Source organism: Lepeophtheirus salmonis, chromosome 10 (genome assembly GCF_016086655.4).
Source record: "Lepeophtheirus salmonis chromosome 10, UVic_Lsal_1.4, whole genome shotgun sequence".
In the NCBI taxonomy this organism is placed as follows: domain Eukaryota; kingdom Metazoa; phylum Arthropoda; class Copepoda; order Siphonostomatoida; family Caligidae; genus Lepeophtheirus; species Lepeophtheirus salmonis.
Window position 1 is genome coordinate 3,053,259 of NC_052140.2, and position 26,132 is coordinate 3,079,390.

At 33.3% G+C, this 26,132-nt stretch overlaps 2 protein-coding genes and 1 long non-coding RNA gene across 3 annotated transcripts; 2 read left to right on the forward strand and 1 right to left on the reverse strand.

The window, feature by feature from the left end:
* The first annotated feature begins 11,119 nt into the window (after positions 1-11,119).
* On the forward strand, positions 11,120-15,508 carry LOC121125683 (alpha-(1,3)-fucosyltransferase C). The gene is made up of 4 exons (XM_040720884.2): positions 11,120-12,246; positions 12,329-13,041; positions 13,664-13,930; positions 14,842-15,508. The coding sequence occupies exons 2-4, from the start codon at positions 12,658-12,660 to the stop codon at positions 15,331-15,333; spliced, it is 1,143 nt and encodes a 380-aa protein (XP_040576818.1). The 5' UTR covers positions 11,120-12,246; positions 12,329-12,657; the 3' UTR covers positions 15,334-15,508.
* A 1,724-nt stretch (positions 15,509-17,232) lies between these two features.
* Positions 17,233-19,362, reverse strand: LOC121125682 (uncharacterized). Its single transcript, XR_011782019.1, has 3 exons — positions 19,221-19,362; positions 17,867-18,980; positions 17,233-17,565 (listed from the first exon to the last, which is right to left on the reverse strand). It is a non-coding gene; the product is annotated as an uncharacterized lncRNA (long non-coding RNA).
* Positions 18,050-25,307, forward strand: LOC121125681 (uncharacterized). The gene is made up of 3 exons (XM_040720883.2): positions 18,050-20,812; positions 23,548-24,273; positions 24,337-25,307. Exons 1-3 carry the CDS (start codon positions 20,141-20,143, stop codon positions 24,802-24,804), a joined length of 1,866 nt encoding a protein of 621 aa, XP_040576817.1. The 5' UTR covers positions 18,050-20,140; the 3' UTR covers positions 24,805-25,307.
* The last annotated feature ends 825 nt before the right edge of the window (positions 25,308-26,132 follow it).

The following is a 26,132-nucleotide window of genomic DNA, read 5'->3' on the forward strand; positions in this document are numbered from 1 at the left end:
ACATTTAATTACAATAAACAATTTTTTATTACTCGATTTGAATTGGAAAGGTTACCTTTCTTTTCTTCTCATTTTGGGATATCAGCCTCAATTATTTTTACAGGATTCTCGGGAACTAAGTAAAGGGTGGAAAATGCTTTGGAGTTTAACCTTTTCCAAACCTTGTTGCACGAACTCCTTCCATAGTTCGGCATTAGTTCAGCCTTGAAATTTCTTTCAAACCACTCATTCTCAAAATGTCAAGAACAAATTATGGCGGTTGTAAAATTAAATGAATCTTGCCTGTGGAAGGATTGAATCCATTTGCAACGGATGTCGTCCTTTTTAGGAAATTGATGTTAAGAATATTCCTGATTTGAATCAATGTGAGAGGAAAAGCAGGTTACCACCGCACAAGTAATCGCACTTCTATTACGAGTGAAAAATTACGGAAGATTTTTCGAAGAGGAAAACGTGTGGATATCCAATTCTTTTAGATTTATCTCCTGTAATTTTGTAAAATGTATGATTCAATGATCCAACGATTCGATCGTCAGCTGCTCCTCTCAACAACAAATCAAAAAATGTTCTGAAGATCATACCTTCTATTCTATATACCTTGCTACATACTAGTGCATTTAGCAAGGAAGGATAATCCTTAGTGATTAACCCATTCACCAATACTCAATTTTCTATTAAAGTACATACATGAGTAATGGAGTTCCACATTTTCAGGGAAATTACCCATGAGAGGGATCCGAGGAAACCATTTTTTAAGCGACAAAATCCCAGAAAATATCCGTTTCCTTAAGTCATACAGTATAACTTTAATTATAATACTGTATACTGCTTTTTTGGAATTGATAATCTGAAGGATGAATTTTCTAGCCGTCAGCTCTTGTTATTGTTATTTAAATCCTGAGGTGTGAACTTCCTTTTCTACTGCATTCAATTATATTCCAACCCTGATTGAATATTCATGCTGACTCATTAAATAAGGAGAGTCACCCTGAGATCCTCTTGCGGAGTTATAATTCTAAGTTCTTGTTGGACTCAGAGTAGAATTGAGGATCAGCATCTGAGTTATACTTGACCTTGTTTATTTCCTTCTCTTCCTCCTCCCTTGTCACAGCTGATCCAATGAAACACCATGTACAATATTATTTCCCTCCTCCAAAGACATTCTTCAAATTGTTAGAGAGTCCATTTTGATTTTCGTTTACTTTTCTTTTTAACACGCCCAAAACACGCACGATTTTCATCACCATCCCCAACTCTGGAATGAGATGAAATTGGAAACGGGTGTTTATAGAGTATATTTTGTTCAAAAGATTGTGCTACATATGTTTATACACATTAATAATTATGTTATTATGATAATGTCTTTGTGGAAGATGTAGAGACTTATGTATTTAAAAACATAGTTTAACATAGAAACATTAGGGGTAAGAAGACATGGTCAACAAATTGATTTATTATTTGTTTTTGTCATGAAGAACTGTTTATTCAAATTCTACAACATATTGTACACTTACTACAAACGTGTAACAATCCATAAGAGGCCATGATCAAACTGTAATAGATATATTATAGTTTGCAAGATGTTTCAAAAAATGGCGCATACTAAGAAAAAATTTATCTCCTTTCTTACTAGCTAGGACATGCAAATGTATAGACTTTTTGTATGAGATCAATTCAATAAAGTGTGTTTGGTAAGCTTGAAATAGTATCGTGGTTCTATCCCAAATTCTGAATATATTCGTATTGAAGCTATGAGCCTCTAAACAAAAACCCCATATTTTCAGCTTGAAACAACGATAACTTGAGTTATATGCATGATACAGCCTTTAGAAATGGTTTATAGTTTTTTTTTTTTTAATTAGGCTTTGAAATTAGTGATGGGGTTCCGGCTCTCTTTAGACAACCGGCTCTTTCAACTCGGCCCACTAAAAAGAGCCGGGGTTTCAGATTTTTTTTTAGAAAACATTTCAAAAAATTTGCTATGCTGCATAATTTGCACCAATGACCTTTTATTTTAGAAAAGAATAGATGTCCTCCTATTTTTGCTTTCAAGTTTATTCTAGACGAAAAATTTTTATAATAAAAAGGCAATATACATAATTTGGGGTGATTCGTCTGCTGATTGGGGGGAAGCCGGCTCCTCTTGTTCCCTTCAAAGAGCCGTGATGTTCGTAAACAACACATCACTATTTGAAATATATTTATATAATTCATCCCCATCTTGAACACCAAGTACTTGAAAATGCTTTCAACCTTAAAATCCAAAAATAACAAAACAATTATAGCCTTTTGTCTGAAGGCCATGAGGCTAACAAAGAAGAAATAAGGCAATATTTGGAATTAGGGGATCACACTTTACTAAGTTAAGCATTCCGTTCTTGCAACATTATATCTGTTGAACAATCTAATCTAAAAAAAATGGACATTTTTATTTGAAAGGAGAAACAGTAAATATGTTATCCTATAAATTTAGCTGGATTAACATGTTTTGATTTATATGCACCCAAATCCCACTCCGAGCCTAGCAATGGTATAGGCAGGATTTGCCCCGAAGTCTATCATCAATTCTACTCTAGGTAAGTTCAACAATGACTCAGAATTATAACTCTGCAAAAAGGGATCAGTGTTACGCATTGTCTTTCACACATTGGTGATTACTTTGTCCATAGATGTTCTCTCTTCATGAATAAAACATTAATCATAAAAGCTTTGGAAAATAAAATACACTCAAGCTTGTCGAATGTCATATATTTTACAACTATATATATATATTCAGAGCTATTTCTTTTATCTAGACTTTTCATCAATTTTCCATTTCATAAGTAAGTAGATGTAATTGACTAACAATTGTCAAGAGTGAGAAATTAAATTCATATTTGATCAATGATAGAGATTGAATAATTGTTTCATTATATCATAGAGTCGTCAATAATCATGAATATTTGTACTTATATATTATTGAAGGTCAGAATACAACAAATTAAAAAAAAAAAAACACTTTATTAACATAGGTAGTAACTAGTAAGGGCAGAGACAAGTGATTGATTTGTCCTTGAATAAAAGAAGTGATAAATTTAATTAATAACTTGGGGAGATTCCATTAAATAGCTTCGTGTTCTTTTGGACTAACTAACCAAGATAAAAAAAAATGATCCTTTTTTTTTATTATTAAAAAATGTATGTCAGCATAAAAACAATATTGAGCAAATGTCAAGAAAGAAAACAATCCAAATTTATTTTGTAACTTCATGACACATGGGCTGAAAAGTCCCGGACTCAACAAAGAAAACCCGGGGGTTTTTTTTCTCGTTCAAAATTGCCCTTTTTTTTAGTTATTTTTTATTTGCTTTATGGAGCCGAGTCTCTTCCAACACTTTTTAAGGCATTGCTCAGCTTCAAAAGTATTTTTTCTCCGTCAAGAAGCAGTGTAGAATTAAAACACTAAATTGTTTTTGATCCATTGTTTTGGAAATAACAAAAGTAGCGTGTCACTTAGAAAAACACAATAACCCATGATGTAAATCCAGTGTGTTTTTAGCTGGCCCGTTAATTTGTAATTGATAATATAAAGAAGGAATTTTCTTTTGCTTAGCAGTTTTTATTATTATTTAATTCCTGAGAGGTGAACATCCTTTCCTAAATAGGTTCAAAGCCTGTTTGAATGTTATTGTATGCTCATAAAGGACAGAGAGTAACCCGTGGGATTTGTTGTGGAGTTATAATTGTAAGTCCTTGTTGGACTCAAAGTAGAATTGGGGATCGACATCGTAGTAAATCTAGAAACTGTCCTTGTTTATATCCTTTTCTCCTTCCTCCCTTGTCACAGCTGATCTAATGAAACGTCATGAGTAGTATTCTTTCTCTCCTCCAAAACATTTTTCAAATTGTCAGGGTTACCAAGTAGATGATGCTCTGTTTCTTTTTTTAAGATGTCCAGTGGATTTTCATCATTGATAATAACTCACAAACTGAAGAAAAGATTCTTATCAAATTTTGAGGGATTTTTTTTTTGAAAGTTGGTTCTAACTGAAAATGAGATGAATTAAAAATGAAATAGGGCCATCCATGTGTGAAGCCGAGGACATTTCAGCCCAATTGTTATACATACACCCCAATGTTTCATAGATATATTTGGGTCAATCATAGTCCTATTATTCAATTTTATGGGATGATTTGATATGTTTAAGAATATTAACAATAGTTTAGAACCATTGTTTCATTTAAACTACTTTTAAAGGCTAGGATATGCCTCCTTTCAAATACATAAAATCTATTCATTTCTCATTATTTTATTATGATAATCAAATTTGAATACATCAAGGGTAATTGGTGCCGCTGCCAAAGGCTTGATATAAGGATATCCAACCATTTAATATAATGGGCCGTATTGCCACTTGTAATATTTTAACGGGCCGCAAAACTTATAAAATTAAATTTTATGATAATGACTACATAAAAGATAACTAGTAATTACAAATATATAAAGTGGCCAAATCTAATTTTTCAAGGCCAATCTGGCAACCCCGTTAGAGTCTCAGAAAATACGTCAAATATTTTAGATTGTTGGTACGTATTATGACCGTTCTACGTGTTTTGATGATATTGGGACAATTTTGCTAGAGTGAGCATGAGTAGTGGGCCGAACCTAAACATTAGGTGGGCTATAATGTAGGCCACAGGTTGGACATACCTTGTGTAATACAACATTTTTTGGATATAAATTGACGATAGTTTGTCGAAGAATGTAAATGTAATCCAGACTCTATTTTGAGGAAAAACATTCTTGCTTGTTTTTATGTTGACGGCCACATAAGTAGTTACTTGGGCCTTGAGCTCTTCCAGCGATGCAGTCTTTATCTCCTCAATCGTTGCGAATTTCTGTTCTCTCATAGGTCCCTTCAGTTTTGGAAACAAGAAAAAGACACATGGGGCCAAATCCAGTTAATATGGATGTTGAGGCATGATTGCAATGTTATTTTTGTACTTTGGCCAAATTTAGAAGTTTCAGAACATAGTGAGCTGACACTCATCTCATGCCCAAAATGTTTGGAAAAAAAATATGGCATAAGCTAATCGATATTTGAATATCCTCAGCAACTATTCTGATAGTGATTCAAGGTTTTTCAAAAATAATTTTCTTCGCTGCTTCAACATTTTCATCATCTTTGGCGTCCAGAGCGAGGCTTGTCATTGCCATCGTCACTGCCATCTTGGAAGAACTTGTACCCCTTGTAAACATACATTATTATTTTTCTTAGAACAGTTTCATCGTATTCCATTGTCAACATTTCATGTGTTTTGGAGCACTTAATTTCATTTCTCACACAAAATTTGATACAAATTCTTTGATCCATGTTTTTCAAAAGCAAAAAATCGCCCAACATGCCTAGAAATTCTAACAATTATGCGTTTCACAAACAAACTAAACTTATATTATACTTGAAATAGTAATTATCTGTTCATGGGGAGGGTATACACACAAAAAAATCGAACCTTCCAAATGTACCTACTCGGAGAAATTTAAAAAGTAATCTTACTTTTCGAACATACCTCGTATACCGAGTACATAGGTAGTTTCTATGGGTATTTCAATAAATACGCTTGTATTTTTAAGTCTTTAAATAATTAGATATGGATAAATTCTTGATAAGTACAAGCCCCAGACCTCAAGATACTTAAACTTATTTTAATACAAAAGTATCTGTATTCCCTTCCTCTACTTGTTTGAGCCAATATTTGTGGTATTCTGTGCTAGTAAATTATTCACAGAGCTAGTTAGAAAAATTACCCACTAGCCAACAGGGCTAGTGGGTAATTTTAAACAACCTTGGAGCCCTGTTATATGATGCAATCATAAAAAGGACTAAGGAGGTTATGGGGGAAACAAATTGTTACAAAGGAATACTTACTACGCACTTAGACAAATGAATTAATGCATCTGTTATTCGTAATGTTCTCCATAAAAAGAGTACAATTAGTGTTGGATCAGTCATAGGACGGATCGCCTTTTTCCCCACCCTATCAGTCTTTGTTTTATTTTTTTTTATCACTCCGATCTTTTTTACCATTCAACTAACTCATAGCAGAATGTAATTGCAGAATTCAATAACTCAAATATTTTGTATTCAAATAAAATTATCTCTCACGAGTCCACTTTTTCGATCAAGCAAAGGATTTAAGAACAAGAGTAAAAACAAGAAGACTGAGCAAGAGGTTCTTAAATGATTTTTTTTAAATATCGTATTCTTAGGATATGAATCTTTTGGCAAACGAATAAAAACCATCGTGACAAATCAAAATAAATGCTTTGAGGGATACGGGCACCTTTAATCATTTGTAAAATATGGTACTGGAATATATTTTGATATCCTTCCATGCCTAGTTTACATTGAAATGCAAGATTAATTTTCTACATAGATACCACAAATCATTGATTCTGGAGGCAAGATGTCTGATAAAAGAATCAATATTAAACTTTTATGATCCATGAAATTAAAGGATGTCATTAAAGGTGTTACCTCTCATACACAAAAATTATATACTATATTATATATTGTTGTCAGCTGTGTATCTTTCCGCTTCTTTTATGCTAATCAGTGCTCTAAACGTTGATTGGTTGAATTATAATTAGCTTTTATGAAGAAGTGAACATATTTCATCAATTATCAATATTAATAAAGTCAATTATGTCTTTCTGTCTGTATATATGGCTATAATATAAATATATTTGATTTAAGTTTGATAACAATGTAACTTTGTATTAATGAAATAGTCGTGCGAACACGCTATCTTAAAGATAGCCAATGAAAGATTAAGAAGATTTTATGTCTAGTTTGTTTGTTTATGATAAAATTCTAAGCTAAAACGATCTACTATAAATATGTAATAAGTAAATTGGACAACCTTCTTGTATACAACATTTGTTGTTGTTTTGTGTGCATTTGATGTAAATATAATCAAACCTGCGCCTACTTTTGACACTCTTGAAAATGCAAAATATAATTGAGCATGTGCATTTTTTAGTCTACAACCCAAGCCTTAAAAAACAAAACACTTTGAGCCACGGGGAATAGATCTTGTCTTATGAAGAAAAAAAAATCAACTTACATATGAGTGAAAAAGCAAACTTGCCCTCCAATGCCAATGAATCTGGACTGATTAGAATCACATAGCCTCAGGTACGTAAATCCAAATTATGAACAACATTTACTGTATGTTTAAAATCTGTATCTATCTCCTTTTCTAAATTAAATAGACTATGCGTTTTTATCATGAGACATACACGTGCTATAATATAATATTATAGTACGTGTATGTTTGTCCGCTCATAAAAACGCAAACGGAGACAGATACAATCCATAACATAAAATAAAAGCTGTTCAGAATTCTGAGTTACGTACCTAAGGCTATATTTAATTCATGTTGGACCATATTCCTGGGCTATGGAAGGTAAGTTTGTTTTTTCGCAAAACTCTAATTTTTTTTCATAAAAAAAGATCGATTCATCGTGTTTCAAAGGATTTAGATTCAAAAATCCACCAAAAAAATTGCATTTAGCCAAATCTGACAGCTTGTATTTGACTATGTTAACAGAATCATTCTGGATACTACGGCTAGTATAATAAGGGAAGATAAATTGGCTAACTGCTACTAAGGACGTCCGTAGGAGTATATATATTTCTTTTTTGGGGGTGGAAAATTCTTCTTCTGCTCCATAAATTGCTCGAATCTCGACAAAAAATTCTTTGATTTGGGGGAGTGGACCTACAGATCCTCCTTCCCCCTTTGGATGCCCCTGGTTACTGTTGTGCCGGTCCTTATTTATTTGGTCCAGCCCAAACTTAGGACTGATCCCATCGGTCCTTAGAACTTTCAGTCCTTGGGACCGATCCTTAGGACTGTCGGTCCTTGAAACAGTTCCTTAGGGCTGTTGGTCCTTAAAACCGTTCCTTAGCTGTCAGTCCTCGCAATTTTTCATACAAATATCGATGGTTTAATAAGGTAGATAAGGTATCTGAAATAAGTATTAAGATTATTGCACTTATCTTGCAAAAAAATATTATATTTTCCATGATAATACAATATAATACGAACATATTATATTATTACTTAGTTATAAAATGTACTTTATTATGTAACAGAAGAATTAAAAGAGTAAAAACACCCTCACTGACGTCACGAGGGATCAATTTTACCTTCTTTAAGGACCAACAAGTAGGAAATGGACTGGACAGTGGTGCTGGGTCCTAATTTTGTGCCTTTTCCCCATATTCGTTTCGTACGAAAGGTTGCGTGATGCAGTAAAAATAACGACAAGTATTACATGGTACATGAATTCTATACTACAGTATCTAACAGTCGATGAAGAGAGTTGTTTTAATCAGTGATAAGAAGTGTATATATAATATGTATTCACCAACACCTCTGAAGGTATGTATATATATGTTTATTTATAAGTATTAGATAGGACCTCTCTACATACTATACAACACTTGGGTTTCCACTATCCGGTAAGTCTTTGAGGAGGATCCCGGGAAATTGTGGTGCGGTGGTGACGTAAATCGTGCGTATTTTGGACATCTTTTTAAAAAAGAAAACGAAAATCAACATGGTAACCCTGACAATTTAAAGAATCTATTGAAAGAGAGCAGGGCTTATAGGATTATATTCCGGGGTGTTACATTGAAAATTTTTGAGATAAAATTAAAAAATGAAAATTTTTGGAAAAAAATTCAAAAATTTATTTTCAAATAATAAATTTTTTGTTAAAAAATTTCAAAAAGCCACAGTTATTCACAAAAAATTTAATTTATGGACCAAATTTCAAAGCTGGTAACAAAAATTTTATATTTCTGGGAAAAAACTTTATATATTAAATTTTTTAGGGAAAAAAATTAAAAATCAGCAGCCATTCACAAAAAATTATATTTTTCGGAATTTTGTTTTTTAAAAAAGCCAGAGCTATTTTTAAAAATTTTAGTGTTTGGAAAAATTTCAAAAGTCCATAGCCACTAACAAAATATTGAAAATTTGAAAAATTATTTTTCCTGCAAAGCAAAATTTGAAAAATTTATTTTTTTGGAAAACAAAATTGGAGATATTATATTTAATTTTATTAAAAAAAATCTAATTTTAAATATTATAGTAAAAAGCAAAATTCCTTAATTTGTGGGAGGGCTACATACCCTTCAGCCCACTTTCTGCAGAAGCCCCCAAAAAGATTTTACTTAGTTGTCATAACGTTCATTAGAACGGCCACAGCCAGCTGTGCCAAGGGAGGAGAGAAGAAAAAAATTATCAAGGACATAAGATGTCGATCCTCAATTCCACTCTGAGTCCAACAAGGACTTATAATTATCACTCTGTAAAATATCACCATTGTTACTCACAGTCTTTTATTGGCGCACACGAATGTTCCATATGGGTTTGAATGTAGTGGGAAAGGAAGTTCACTAAATTAATTAATTAATTAATAAAAAAACCCAACCCCCTGATATAATCTTGCGAACACCCCATTTACGAAATAATTAAATGCAGGGTTTCCCCGTAAGCCCCGGGAAAACGAGATCTTGGAAGAGAAATCCACCTGTACACACGGTAATATTAGAACTTTATAAAGATAAATACACAATTAGGTTTAAGTATAGGTATATGTACTTCTTAAAAATGTTGAACAATATTCATCCCAAGACAAGACTAGGAACTTTATCCAAATGATATGAAAAGTATAACTACATGAAATATCAATCAATCTAAACTCATTTTCATCCCGTTGTAGCTACACGGATATTCATGTTGCTAGAGGGATCTTAAAGTTGGTGAACAACGTATATATTGGTTAGGGTGGAGGGGATTTGGAACTTTGTACAAACAAGCTTGATCTTTTTGTAGTTCTCATGTTGTAGGTGATAAATGTCACATCTGTCCTGTTTCATTATTATTTATTTGACTACTAAGCTCATGAATTTTTTCTTTTGGAAAAAGTGACAAAAATGGAACACCAAGCACAGGCGTCCGTAGGGAATTAAGGAATTATTTCTTTTTATTAGAAATTGAATAGTTGACATTTTATTTTCTTGGGACAAACGTGGATTAGTGAAAAAAATTTCTAAAAAATGTAACATTATAAATTTTGTTACAAAAATTTTTTTTTTTTGTGAACAGCAGTTGATTTTCGAAATTTTTTGTGAATGATTAAAGATTTTTGAATTTTTTTTCCAAAAAAATTAATATTTTAATCTTTGGCAGGGGCGTCCGCAGGATTGTATACTTTTTTTTTTGGGGGGGGATAGGGGCTTAGTTTTTGGAATTAAAAAAAAAAATCCCAAAATTATGAAATATTAAATTCTTTAGGAATGGCTGTGGATTTTTCAATTTTTTTTCCCAAAAAATTTAATATTTTAAAATAAATTTTTCAAATTTTTCTCCAAAAATTTTAATTTTTAATTTTTTTTAAATTCCAAAAACCAAGAAAAAAACATATATATATATTTATTTATTTATATAATCCTGCGGACGCCCCTGCCAAGGATTAGTTGGGCACTAATCTTGTATATTATTAAAGCAAAGTTCGTATCTTCATTGACCCCTAATAACTCCGGGCTATGCCGGTTACTACCCCTAGTAGCACAATAAAATTGCACAGATATGTTCATTAGATCCATACACAGTAGCTAGAAAAAAAAAAAAAAAAAAGCTTATCTCTTAAAATAAATGGGTTTGTTGTGCAACAGCCTCACCCTAATGTAAGTTCATCATGTCATAGAGAGACGGAAAAAAATATTACATATTTTCAAATACCAAAAATGTATGAATCATTATTACTAACAATGACCGGGCCTCATTTTTTTTATTCTCTCATCTTCGCTTGAGTCTCCCTAAAACCAGTTTTTATATCGTAGTAAAGGTATCAGCGCCATCTATTTTATAGATATGCTACAAAATGCCGATTTAATGAGAGAGAAAATCTTGCATAAATATAGAAGTGTTTCGGGGGTCCCCGTAAAAATGCTGGATGTTTATTACGTATATTGAGAAAATCAATTTGACGTCATTAATATTTAATGTAGATAAGTTTTCGATCTTTTATCCACTTTAATTTTATTTTTCATTCATTGCTATATTTCATCTTATCATCCACTGAAAAATAAGGTATTTCAAAATAGGCTTTAAAATCATACATTTAGTGTAATGGATCAAACAAAAAGTATAATGGAGGTTGTAAAACTTATTTATATACTATTTTGTAAAGTTTTAAGTTAATTTGTCAATGAAAAGTATATAAATTTTTATCCGACATTAGCACCTTCAATCTTTATTACTGTGCAATTTGAAAGTACTTTGTCGTAATTTTTAATCTCTTTTTTTCCAATAATTATCATCTATTCTCTGGAGAGCGTGGGAAGATATTCATATCCTCGAACTTCATATGAGACAATTCATCTTTTGCACAATACTGTACTTTGTAATTCCTGAAAATGTCATTTACTTTAATTGATGTTCAAGTTCCATAAGTTGTGCTGTTATATTGAAATATCATATTTTATTAGATCACAGATTTTGGTGTAGGTTATAAAATAGACAGCACGAAATAAAGGCGATAAATATCGATCATAATTTGGATAAATATTGAAGTTAGAGACATGATTTTCGTATCATAATGTCTTTTTTACCATTATTTATATGATTAAACAGGTTTACTAAGAGGGGGGGGGGGAAATAGAATTTAAATTTTTTGTAACATTCCTATGTTTAATATCTTTTACATTGATTAATTCACCATGGTAATAATGGTTGCTTAGGGTATATAATATCCAATCGACAAATAGCCACTCATATATAAAATAGGGATATGAATATTGACTAAATAGTTGGGAGCATAAATATATTAAAAAAAGTTTATAGGGCGGGGATTTTAAATCTTGAAAATTTAAGGGTATATCAGGATTTATTTCCCAGAATTAATTCAGGGATTCACAAATCTAATGCACTTACAGTGCAGGGTCTATAGTGAAATCAATCACTCAAACCAACCACCTACATCTTCAACCACGTCCTCTAACCCGCCACTGAACCTGGTACAAGCCTCAATGAAGAAACCATATTCTATTTCGGCCTGCCTCGACTATAGAAGCCCACTAGGGCTCAACAGAGTTACGTAGGTTCAAGCTTCCCCACATATAATAGTCCACGGGTTTCGGATCCGGGAAGCAAGGAGTCCACGATTCCTTTTCCCAAATCATAAAGGTATTAAAATTGTTTGTTTTTCCGTATTAAATCCGGTTCCAATTACCCAAATTGGACAAACTGTATCAATTTCAAATTCTAGCATGACACCTGATCCGTTTAGAAGAATTTAAACTCACTTGCATCAGTATCTATGGAGTTATTTGCGTCTTTGGGCATACTCCCAAAAGCTGTGGATTAGCTGTGGATTTTATAATCGGCTTCGGGAATTATTTACTAGAATCTCATAGGAATTGGCATCTGGATTGCCTTTGGAAGTGTCCCATCACTAACTAATCACAGCCGCCCTCACTCAATTTTAATAAGAAATGCTGTGTAATGTTCATACGGTCATACCTGGAGCAGTATCTATAAGAAGAAGAAGTGGGATTGGACAAAATCCCAATTGCATCATGAAATTCCTTTTGAGACATGCGGTTATACACGTACATGAAAAGACGTAGTAGTATTCTACCCGTTTTATGTCCACTTCTTCTACTATTCTACATTTTTTGCTCATTCCCCAAGGGAAATGAAGAAGAAACTATCAAGTACATCCTCTATTGGAACTCCGCCTATGGAAGCTTAGACTATGGTTTCTGCTGTGGAAAAGAACCCTATATCAAATTCAATTGCCGACCTAAAAGAAACTGTTTTGTCACGAATAATCGAAGTCTTTTACCCGCAGTCTCAGATTTTGATGCTATACTTTTTAATCATCGAACATTGTCCAAAGATGATATTCCCTCCAAGAGATCTCCTCATCAAAGATACATATTTTATGCTTTAGAGTCGCCGAGTAACAAATTATATGTGGTAAGATAGTCAATATATTTACATAACTACTTAAAAGTTAGGATTAAAAGCAGACATTAAAATTAGCCACTATCCAATACGAGCGAATGCATTGAAATATCCGTATAAACTACACATGTACTTTGTATATGGGATATACAGAGATATTTGATTGGTTTCAATTCGAAGGGAAATACGATACCATTTTGTCCAATCAGAAAGAAGGACAGAAATCACTTTACATAATATGTTAAACAGATCTGTTAGCCTTTGGAATTGAAATTTGCAGTGTGTTTAGCCCCATAGAAATGTTCTTTTTGTTTAAAAAAAACATTTTCAAACTTCACAAGAAATGAAATATTGAGGAATTTGTCCTTTAAAAAAAAGTTATACTTATATATATTTTTTTCAATGTCTATTCGACGTTTGGGAGGTTGACACAAGGTAATACTTATAATCTTCAACCCAAGATTGCCTGTGTATATGCGGTGTTTAAGGTAGAGCATTAGGTTCGGCAAACGGGCTAGATATAGGTTACCTTGCACTAGCCCGAATGGTTTTTACTAGACACGGGCTAGCGTGTCTGTCAAGCCCTGGTTCCCTTATTGTAAAACTAAAACAGAGGACACGTATATTTTTATAGGAGACATCAGAATGGAACGGATTCTTCAATTGGTCAATGACATATCGCCTAGACTCGGACTTCCCAATACTTCATGGAAAGTTAGTCTCAAAAACAAGTGACTCTCAACTCACACTTGATGATCCTTCAATAGAACATTTCGGTCTATTAAATGCAAAGCGATTCACAAGAGGAAAAAAGAAATTTGCAGCCTGGTTTGTCTCGAATTGTTTGACAAAAAGTCGACGAGAGCTATTGGTTAATGCTCTCAGGCAACATGGAATCAAGGTGGGTACATTGGGGGTTTGATTTTTGATTCTAAAGCAACACAGGTGTTGTAGACACAATATATACTATGTTCATTTTAAAGATTATGATTGAACTATCACAATGACTACCTGAATTTGTATAATTAGGCTAGCATATGTGCATAAATAGTTAGTAAGCAACTGTTAATGTAATGCTTCTTTACATAAAGTGACAATCAAATTTGATAGATTAATAGTATCTCATTATATAATGACATGAGGTCGTTAAGTAGCCATTAGACTCGTCTCTCGAAAATAACCTCTCTTTTTTATAATTATCAGAACGTTTCTACTAGTGTTGAGACTCGGTTCAAACCCGATTTTTTTTCGGGTTTGGTCAAAAGTTATCTTTTATAGATCCTTTTGGACCGATATTTCAGTCTTTGCAACGTTTTCAGCCCATATATCAATATTTAATCTTTTACAAATCATGGATAGATTTTTTTTTGTGGCTATCAATATATTGATCTATTTTTGGGGTCTCAATCTATTGACCGATTTTCCTCCTCTATGGTCATTTATGAGTTGTACAATTATTATGATTTATGCAACACATTTAACTTCATATAACGTCATTGTAGGTGAATGTAGACAACTTTGAAACACAATTGACGTCATCTACAATTCATCTATTGAATCAGTTGAGCAAATCATAAATGAGACTTTGATTTTTTTGTTAGAGCGATTCATACCACATGTTTCTTTCGAGCCGATCTAGAATGTTTTTTTTTAAGACGGTCCAGACTGAACTTCTTTGTAGGAAAAAGTTAGTGTGGTCCACTAAAAATCCGAGGGGTCTCAGAGCGGTCTAGGATTTTCGGACCGGTACCCATCACTACTACATACTATTATTATATACATTGAAACTAAAAAATCCATGTTTTTCCTCAGGTGGACATATATGGGGAATGTGGAAAACAATTTTGTCCAAAGAGTCAAGAAGCCTCATGTTGGAAAAAAATTGAATCTGAATATAAATTCTACTTATCCTTTGAGAACTCTATCTGTAAAGACTACGTCACAGAGAAACTTTGGAACGCATTGAATCGCAGCATCGTTCCCATTGTTTTAGGAGGAGGAGACTACGCGTCCTTCCTTCCAAAGAATTCTTACATTGATGCTACTACTAGTGCCAAATTTGTTCAAAATCCAAGAGTCCTTGCAAAACAATTAAAAGAGTTGGATAGAAGTGACGCTAAATATGCAGAGTATTTTTGGTGGAAGAATAGGTTTAGTGCGAGAGTGCTCACAGTGGATGATCATGCAGAAAGGCACTGCCAACTGTGTGAGAGACTTCATGAAGATGCCTCCACTAAAGTTATTTCAGATCTTGAGGAGTGGTGGGAGAGGCAGGCCCAATGCAGACGGGTTAGACTCGAATAAATATCTTGAAAAAGAAGGGCAAATGTCAATTTTTATGAGGGTATTTTGTTTCAAACATTCTACATATTTAATATAATGGACAAAGATTATATATATACATACATATCTAAGGCTTTGTACTGCCTGATTATATAATAACCATAAAAATAACCATTTTTTTAATGGGTATCTACGACTCAAAGACTATTTCATTCAATACCTTTTTTGGTTGTTTTTTTTATTTTTAAATGAGAAACATATGTAGACAACTTGTTTTTATAATTTTTTGGGAAAAAAATTAAAAAAATTAATTTTATGGAAAAATTAAACCCTTAAGTTCCACCACTGTAGAGAGAGAGTCTGTAATGCTGCCGCAAAAGCAAAAGAATGGATTTGGTCAAAGGTGTGTCCTGGTTATTTAGAGAATTGGAGGAGTTCTCCACTTTGAGTGAGATATCTGAATCCAATGATGTTGAGGGATGTATCAGGTACCTAGCAGAAAAGGGGGTGGCAATTGGTGATGCAAAGTGATTCCATCAGGTCACCAATATTAAGGGATTCATTGAGAGAAGTAAAAGTGATAAAGAATTCAGTGAACTTCAAGCACACCAGAGATGTACCAAATTCTTGGGGAAAATCCGAAAATGTAAATTTTTATTCAGGTCTGCTCAAAATTGTACAGTTGTTTGGACTTTCATATCTACTTGATAGTTAATCGACACCTCCTGGTTAAGATTGAGTCTTCAGAGAAAGATGGCCAACCACATTAGGAGGACTGAAAAATGTATTAATTTTCTTGTGTAAATATGTGGCCATATAAAGAACTTAACTGGTCATTATGGAGCATGCTATACACTACCCCCTTGTGACAAAGTGCCCTCTTTTTTTACAAACTTAAATCTGGTCACCCTTGTTTAGGTCAATTCGGATGCACTTGCAGAGGTTTCTGCAAGATTTTCGTTTGGCTAGCTCAGATATTTGGGTGATCACATCATCTTTGGGCCAGCTTTTAAAAGAATTATTTGAGCTGCATGTCCCAGTTTGAATAACAATTGAGTTTAGTGCCGTTTTAAATACATCTGTAGTCCAGTATCAAATTAGTACCGATATACCGGACAATAGTAGTATGTAGTGTTGTACATGGGCCTGATTTTGGACCATGGAACATGGTCCCATCTAGTCATACTTTTTTCTTTCTTAATTATTCCGTTATATAATAGAATAAATTAATTATCTAACAATGTAAAAATATAATGTGTTTCTATTACTTTGTTTTATAATGAAAACATGATATTTTTTCCCAGATATGTACAATGTTCTTGTTACATGTCTCATATGTTATTTGACTTAATAAATCATCAACATTTTCATGAAAGATTCCAAGGACAATGATGGTCTTGGAGGACTCAAGGCAAAAAAAAAAAAAAAATCAGTCTTGAGAATTACAAACATCCTTTATTTCAAATTATACTATTTAGGCTATCTATATGATTGAATTTTTAATTCATATTAATGATGACTGAATCAAAGGACTTTTACACACAACTCCTCTGACTCAAATCCTACTACTTAATTCACATCATTGAACTGTGACTACAGAATCGAATTAGATTCGAGCGGAAAGACATGAGACTTAACTCGCAATCCTAAAAATAACAGCTTTGATAAACTATTCCTCCAAGTAAAATTCACAAACTACTTAAATTTTCCAAATTACATAGGACTATTTAAATCCTTTCTTTTCTAATTATCCTCATATCATATCCAGTTTACAAAAATATATACATAGTTAATTACCTCCGCCAAGGAAGTTGAAGGGTCCTTGTTTGTCTATTTGTAAGCAGGATTACGAAAAAAAAATACGAACAGATTTAAGTAAAACTTTGTAGACAGAGTTTTACCAGTTTAATAAAACACAAATTTCACATTTAAATATGAACATTTATTTTGGGGCCTTCAAAGTAATCTCCATTGGATACAATGCACATATTTGAACGCTTTTCCAGTCCTACAAACATTTTTCTATATAAGTTCTTTTTAGCTGTTGCCATGAATTTTGTTTTATGGAATCAATAGACTCAAAACGGGATCCACGGAGAGGTAATTTAAATTTGGGAACAAAAAAAAATAATTCATTGTAAAAATCGTGAAGAATTAGTGAGGTAGACTGACTATTCCAGCTGTTGCAAGAAAACCGGTCTACAAATCGTGCTGCTCAAACTTGGTATCATAATGAAAAACAGTGCTCTGGACCTAGAAAAAAAATAATGTTTTTAAATCTCTTCAGCGTTTGCAATTTAAATTAACAATGCTTTGTACTTTTTTGACATAATGTACGTTAAATAGTAAGGGGGCCATTAAATTTTGAGAGGTCAAGGCTAAAAACGCATAATCTACCATAACTTTGAGATACATAACTTATATTATAATAAATAGGAATTTATTGCGGGAGGGAGGGTTCTCTTGTGAGTGCCCATTCTGGTTTTATTACATATATTATTAATGATGCTGAATTATATCATTTCAACAGACATAGTTAGATACATGTTTAAACCATTCAAATCCGAGTGAAATCCTTTTTTTTTTATTGTTAGGGAATCATTTATGAATAGTGGTCTATTTCCATTGCAAGTATGTATAGAACATTTCAACTCACGAAACCTTGATTCGTACTTATTTCTATCATGTGTAGGTCCACACATTTTACCGAAAAATAAATAAGTATTTCATTATTTGTAATGTTAGAGTTATATTGACATAATATATAAGACAAAATTAGGTTAATTCCATCTACACTTGCCAAAATTATTTTTTTTCACGGACATTTTATATTTTGAAATAAAGTAGCCTCGAAGGAAGAAAAAAGAGGGGGAAAGTAAAGTGTTTCCTCCGGACTTACACCCATACTTTCACTACAAAACTAAAATGTATTATCAAATTTGACATACAGAAAATCCCGATAGCTTGTTTTCATAAATATAAATTTAATTTGTCAAACGGATTGACGAATACATATTTACAAATTACTATAAAACATACAAAGAGAGTGAGAGATAAAGAGAGAGTGATATAAAGAGAAAGGGAAATGAACACGCTTCCTTCCCACTTCATATGTACATAAGGGGCCCTAAAACAGGGTTACTGAATAGTGAGTAGGCATAATTATGGATGTAGAGTATGAAAAAAGAAGAAAAAAATATCGGGGTTATCATTTAAAAACGATGTATCTATTTTACATGGATAATGTTGACGTCAAAGAGTGGATTACGTAATCCCCCATGCTGCCTCTGGACGCATTTTTAAATGAAATAGTGTTGTGTGTACATGCTTTGGGTGAAAAGCGTCAAATTCTTCTTCTTCTTCTGGGCCGTAGTAACTATGATGACTTGAGTATGTGTGTCTACTCCTGCTACAAGCACGATTCACATTATTAACTAACTTCGCCACGCAACTCCTCCGGTTCATGATAGATAAGGAGAGCGGACAGTAGAGGAGAACTGGAGGTGGAGTTTTCTCATTATTATGAATGATGATGTACTTCTGAGTTCCATGCTCTATTACTGAGATAAGTTAAGCATGGAGACGAATTGATATAATTCTCCTCGCTCTCGAATATAACTTGTTATTTCAGCACTGAGTATTAGGGATGTGAAATTTGTCGAAATCCTCTGTAAAACAAAAAAAAAGTATTTACATATATATCTGCAAGAAATTTTAGTGCGTCTAATAATTATGTATCCTTATTTTGAAAATTCAAATGTATAAGGGAGCAAGGAGCACTAATATTGATCCCTGACAGCAGATATGTCGTCTAACAAAGTTGTGAATATATACTTTTCTTTTCGTAGACAATTTTCACATACTTGATGATGATAAAATAAGTCATTTTATAAATATTATGTACATGCCTTAGAGTTCCCAGCTCTTCAACTCATTGGAGCCATTTCTTAATTGACCTATTCTGGACACCGATGAAAATATCCCAATCAATAAATAAGAATAAATTCATTGTCACATTTAAAGGTAAAAAGCGACCTAGGCAGAGCATTATATTAGTAAGTAAGGACTTTAATTCATCATATCTTGAGGTTTTTTTCTTCAAATTGGATTAAATAGAGCTGAATTTTGATAATTCAATCTTCCTCCATAGAAATATCAAAATCCATTTTTCTCCTGTTTCGTTTATAATTTTGTTAATGTTTGTTCCTCACACATTATAATAATATACGTATATCAATAGACTACGGGCGTTATATGTACTTAGTACTTACTGCTCACTAGCTAGCTTGCTTGCTGCCTATGCCTACTCTGATTAAATACACACACACAATATTTATCAATCCTCCTCACTACAGTCTACATATGCGATGGTGAGCAAGGAAGAGTGTGCGTGTAAGATTCTCGCATTCTTCACAAGAAAAAAAAATCAGATTTAATCAACTTTTAGTCACCTGGTAACGAGGGGCGCGCGTACTTTTTGAAGAAATCCATTTTTTTTTGTCAAAAGTCATTTAATAATTTACACTGAATATTTGATTTTTAATATTATTCAACTATAAGTCTCTGACTCAATATGTCAGAATTATCATTCCCAGCCGTCATCATCAGCAGCAAAATAGTTTCTTCTCACCTCTAAAAAAAAATTGACTTGTACCATCAACAACTCCATGTTACTATTTAGAGAATCTTCTTTTCTCAGTGAGACTCTTTAATCCCTTGTTCAAAGAATAAAAATAAAGTATTTTTTTGTGAGTGAAGTATCAAGACTTTTTAAGAAAACTTGGACCATCGTATCCATATATCCCTACAAAAGCTTTATCAATAAACAATGATGCAGTTATTCTGTACAAATGAAGATATGAACCGGGGACTCATGAAGGATTCATCAGACGTATTTTTGGGAGGCTCCAATGAGTCGAATGATTCATCACCTCCCTATCGTAGCCGATGTAACACTTGGCCCAAATTAGTGCGTGGACTCACAACAGACTCTGACATTTCAAATCCCTCAGAAGAATCCTGGGGAGGAGGAACACTTCTTCCTCTAGTATCAGAAGAAACGGATGAGCTTTCAGAGATCCCTCTTGTAGACGCCAATAGTAATCCTCTTCCCAACACCGCCTCAGATAACTCTCCGTCAAACAATAGCAACAACAACGAACTTAATAATCAAAATGGCAATAACAACAATCATCCTTCAACAACTCCTCCTAATCCCGAAAATTCCCCTATGTCTTATTCTACGCAACAATTTTCACCTCTACAGCAACAGCAACATAATCACGCAACCTCTAATTCCTCTTCATCGTCCTCCTCTTCTGCCACTGTTTCAACGAGAAGAAATCCCTGGGGCAATTGTTCCTATGCTGATCTTATTACGCAAGCCATACAAAGCTCTCCTGACCAAAGACTTACTGTATCACAAATCTACGAATGGCTAGTCAAAAACATTTCATTTTTCTCCGATAAAGGTGACTCTAATTCTTCTGCGGGATGGAAGGTAATACATTTATACATATTCAGTTTTTTTTTTATCAATCGTTTCCCTATTAATTGAATAAAAAGATTCAGATATTAAACAGAAAAATCCCTTCTTCTACTTCACGAAATAATAAAAGATATATGATTTTTTACTTTATAAAAAATGCGAGGAAAATTGAAATACCAAAATTCAGTTATATTATATTAAATTAGGCCAAATCTTTATTTTGAATCCCTTACTTACAAATCTAATGTACTGCCTATGTCGTAACTTGGCTTTAGATGTTACTATACATTATTTTTCCTCAATGTACTTCAATTCTATAAATATATATTGGGATGATAAAAATGGGTTTTTATCGAAAAATGCCTCTAACAAAAATTGAAAAATCTCAAGAAAGAATCCCTCGGTGGGAAATATGTGACAAAGCTTCTTGTTCCTCACATATGTACGCTAGTATGGATAGATGTGAAGCTAAGCTGCCTCTTACAAGTTGTTAAAATATGTATATCTCAGTATACTGTTTGAAACTTGTTTTATTTTCTTTCGAAAAACAAATGAGTATTAATAGATTTATGTTTCATTTTTCAATGTGATGAAGCTCACTTTTTCCAATATGGAGGAAGACTCATTTTGCTTATGAAAATACAAGATGTGAGTATTGTTGCAACTTTTAAAAGTTGTAGACACATAGTTCAATAACATACGAGACGATCTGTGGCTGCAGTATTTAATGTGTATAATATGATTCCATAAAAGCCAAAATGCAAAACATTTCATATAAATATATTATTATTATAAAACAATCTACTTTCAATTTTTTTTTTAAATGGGTGCATTTATTTATGTATTTTGCAAGTCCTACATAGTTCTAAACAAAACATTGTATTCGATGAATTTGTCTCACCACTCAACTTATTTTTTGCATTTCATAGCGAATGAATATGAACGTAGGAAAGAAAGAATCCGGTTCTGTCTAGCTTTGACCATTTGAGTTTTATTTTTTTAGAAGTAATACAATGTATTCATGAATATATAACTGATATAGAAACCCGTCTGCTCATTTTATTGCATTTCATTCAAAATGATGTGGGCTAAATTTTTGCCAGCCATTGGCTCTACATACATATGTACATAACCCAACTGCAGGGTCCTTGTGTAGTCTTTCTCATCCTTGGATTGCATTTTATTGCGGTTCGTAAAAAGAAGCCCTTTTTTATGTATACAAGGGGAAAATGAGTAGAACCGGATTTGAAATGCAGTTTCATCCTATTTTAAATGTTCGAAAATGGGCAAATCAAGGTAAAATTTGTGGATAGGATTTCCTTCTAAATGTAGAGTGCAGTAAAGATATTATGTGAGGTTTGCATATTCATCCATGAATATCTGCACATATTTGTGCAAAACAGTCATATATATTTTTAGACAAAATTAGAGCTTTTGAACCCATAAGAAAATTGCATCAGTTGTCACTAAGATATTTGCAGTATCAATTAGTCACTGCACAAAAAGATGTTTTTATACTATCTTGTTTGAAAAGTGCTCAATAGTTCATTCCTTCATATGTATAAGAGGAAGAGTCCATGCGTCTATGTTTTCAATGACCAATGTAAAGTAAGTTTATTGACATGTTCGTTATGACGATGATGATAGGGAGGAAGTTTCAAGGGAATCCAACGTGTAAAGGAAATGTAGAAAGATATCTACCTATTATCCAGGGATCCATGGAGTATTTAACTCCTCTAAATAAAAGATTAAACATTACATATTCTTTATCTTACCTCAAGATAAGACTTCATAAACTCTTTATAACGTGAATTGATTATCTAGAAGGACTGCGTTGTCTACACACATAATATGTGTTTGAAGAATTGTCAACCCAGACACGGATGTCCATTTCATGAGTCTTTCTTCATAATTATAAGCATAAATGAGGGGGACAATGGTGTTCTTTGCTTTCTAAACATAATCATAAGCGCCATCTATTGGTTAAATCTAATTATAACGTAATTAGATTTGTTTCTTCAATCTTTTATAATAATAGGCAGCTAACTAGATCATAAGTTAAAGTGCATTGATCGTTTATTATGAATAATATTTAATTGTCTAGTGGAAGGGAGATAGAGTTGAAGAGGTCAAGTATAAACGCATATATACCTCTAGAGACAGTATAACCCCTACATGATGTCTGTAAGGGTATATTAATGAGTCATTAAAGCCAAGGGTTAGGAGCTATGATGTAGCTGATGAGCAGAGACCCATTCAATGGATTTTAAAATTTGTAAACGCACGGTACATTTATAAGAATTCTCTTGGGGACACGAAACCTTTACCTCTTATTTTATGCTTTGTACTCGTTAGTTACACACAAGAGGAGGAACCCCCTGCATTGCTATCTCAAGATCTTTACATATTGTTTGATACGTAAAAGTATAAAAATTGAAGATAAACTGCTTCTACATATCTTCATTTAATATTTATATAGATATTAAAATCGAAAATCTACTTATTGATATCCTCCTAATCACGACTTTGAAATTATTTCTGAATTCCATGTTCACTTAGTAACAAGAGATTATTATTTTTAAACAAGGATGCTTAACTTAATACGGGTTTTGTTTTATTATTATTTTAAATTATGATTATCATTAGCCGTATGTATGTATATTTAAAACACTTATTTGATTAAATATATATTGATTTAGAAGTCTTAATGACCATCCTCCTTCTCCATTTGTTCTCTCCATAAATAGAACTCCATTCGACATAACCTCTCTCTCCATCCCAAGTTTGTTCGCGTTCAAAATGAAGGAACAGGGAAATCCTCTTGGTGGATCATCAATCCGGACGTCAAACCTGGAGTCAAGCCTTCTCGCCGTCGAGCTATGTCCATGGAAACGTCTTCTGCACGTCAACGTAAAAACAATCTTGGAGCTGCGAGATCCAAAAGACGCAATATTTCTGGTGATCATCATTTCCATCATCTTCATCATTCCACCAACAATTCCTCTTCTTCCAATACGGCGAGTGCGCTAGAGCGAACCCTCTCTTCTGGCTCTCTTCCACCCTACGACTATTCAGATCATTCTGATCAATTCCGACCCCGTGCATCCTCCAGTGCCTCCTCATGTGGACTCTCAAGTAGTCCAAGGCACAATTCTTCAAGTGGGGATATCCTCAATTCCGGTGGGCTCATTTCCTCTACAAATCATCCACTAGGACCTTGGGGTAGCAGAAGTAATAATAATGGGAGTAGCTTATCCCCCACTCTTTTCAATGTGGTGGAGAAACTCAATCTCCAAGATTCCATGGATGACGCTTCTTCAGAGCAATCAGGGGATAATCTTGAAAACATCAAGTTGAATGATCTTAATTTGGACTATGAAACTACCAAGCTCCTAGATAGCTTTCTTTCCCCAGCATCGGACGATATTGTTAAATCCGAGGCTCTTCCAAGCACTACACAGCAAAAAATCAAGGTAAGAATGCTTGCATGTCCAACATATATGAATTTACGTACAAATTTTCTATTTTCATTTTAGATACTGGAGCAAAGAGACTCCAATAGTCGGGGCTCATCCATGTCTACGTCAACGCCCTCGTCTCCGCCGGGGATGCCAACTTATTCATGTTCATTTATTCCACAGCCCAAGATTGAGGAAGGAGGAATACTCCACACATCATGTTCCTCCAGCTCTTCATATTATGGAGACACAAGTACTGGGGGAGGGCCCTCAGAAATGATGGACACTTTTTCCTCACACGAAGAACAATCCAGTCAGGGACTCCCACTTGGACCTTCATCTGAGATACCTCTTTATTCTGAGCAATTTAAGTCTTTTGGTGAGAGTGGTTTCTTCGGGGGAGGACCCACGACGGATAATTCCTATATCCAAGGATTTTCACTTGCCTATTTCTCCTCATCTCCAGAGAAAAATCCTTCAGGAAATCCATCGAGTAACAACAACAATTCTAATAATTTAGCACAAGTCACGCTAAATTCTTACTAACCAAATTCCGAGGGAGTTTTTTTTAGGCAAAAACAATGAGCTTGATTTGGAACCTTTTTTTTCGTGTGTGTGTGTGTGTGCCATATTTATTTTCGGACCTCTCTTTGTGTAACTCATCCCTGCCCTCACCCCCTCCCTTACCACCCACCTCAAAGCATACGTACTTAATTTACGAGTTATTTTAAAGTATTAATTGTGAATATTTGGACTCATAACTTTTCAATGGTTTTTATATAACAAAAAAGATTTCAAATCGTGGAAGAAGAAAAGTTAGGATTTTATAATACAGTGTTTCTTACATACTACATAAATCTATCTATATATATCTATCTATCAAAGAGATTTAAAAAAAAAAACAAGTTTGTGTTTTCTTGAAATTAGAAGACAAACATTATCAATCAAGACTACTTGTAACATATATTATTGTATATATATAAATCTCCGTTCCTTCCTCGTTTTTTTTTTTTTTACATGTGCAATAAACATAACAATCATGAACTTTAGACTCGCTCTAACAAACTGAGTTTTAATTTGTTATAACACAATGAACATAGAAATATGTATCTTTACTATCCATTACAATGCTCATTTCTTTCTGACCCAGTGAAAGGTAGTCTGGAAGTCGAAGGAGGCGATTAATCTATACTGGTGTGTCAAAGGCAAACAAAGTTACCAGGTACATTTATTTTCAAAAACTTGAGACCAGCAAAAAATATAATGTTCAAAAGATTTTTTAAATATTTTTTGTTAGAGCAAGAAGATCACAAAATGACCAAAATGCACTGAGAACACTCTGGGCTTGACCAAACGATATGTTCACTATACGCAACGAAGGAGACACTTTTCCCTTCAAAAACTTGTCTGGATTAATTCCATTTGTATTTTTCGACAACCAAGGATAGTTATCTTCCATTTACATTAATAAATTATTCTAATAAACCCTTTGAAGGCTCGCCAGGTCATAATTAAAGAAAATTAATAGGATTTTCTATTTCAATGGCACCATCGAAACCAAAAGTAAAGTATCATAAGTTCCCATATACCTCAAACTATATCTAACTTCATGAATATCTCAAGCCATCCCAGAAATTTGAATGTTTAGTCCATAATTGACGTCTGAAGTTTGTCGGATGGATAATATTGAATCGGTCCAATAACTGATTTCCTAATCAGTCTCCTCCCAAATCTTCTTTTTTTTTTACTCCTTCAGTTAGGTTTCGGTACGTTCCAATCCTGAAACTTATATATAAAGATCGGACCTTGATGACATCACTCAAGGTTATTTTTTTTTAATCAGTTGCAGTACGGACAGTCTAAAGTACTGGACT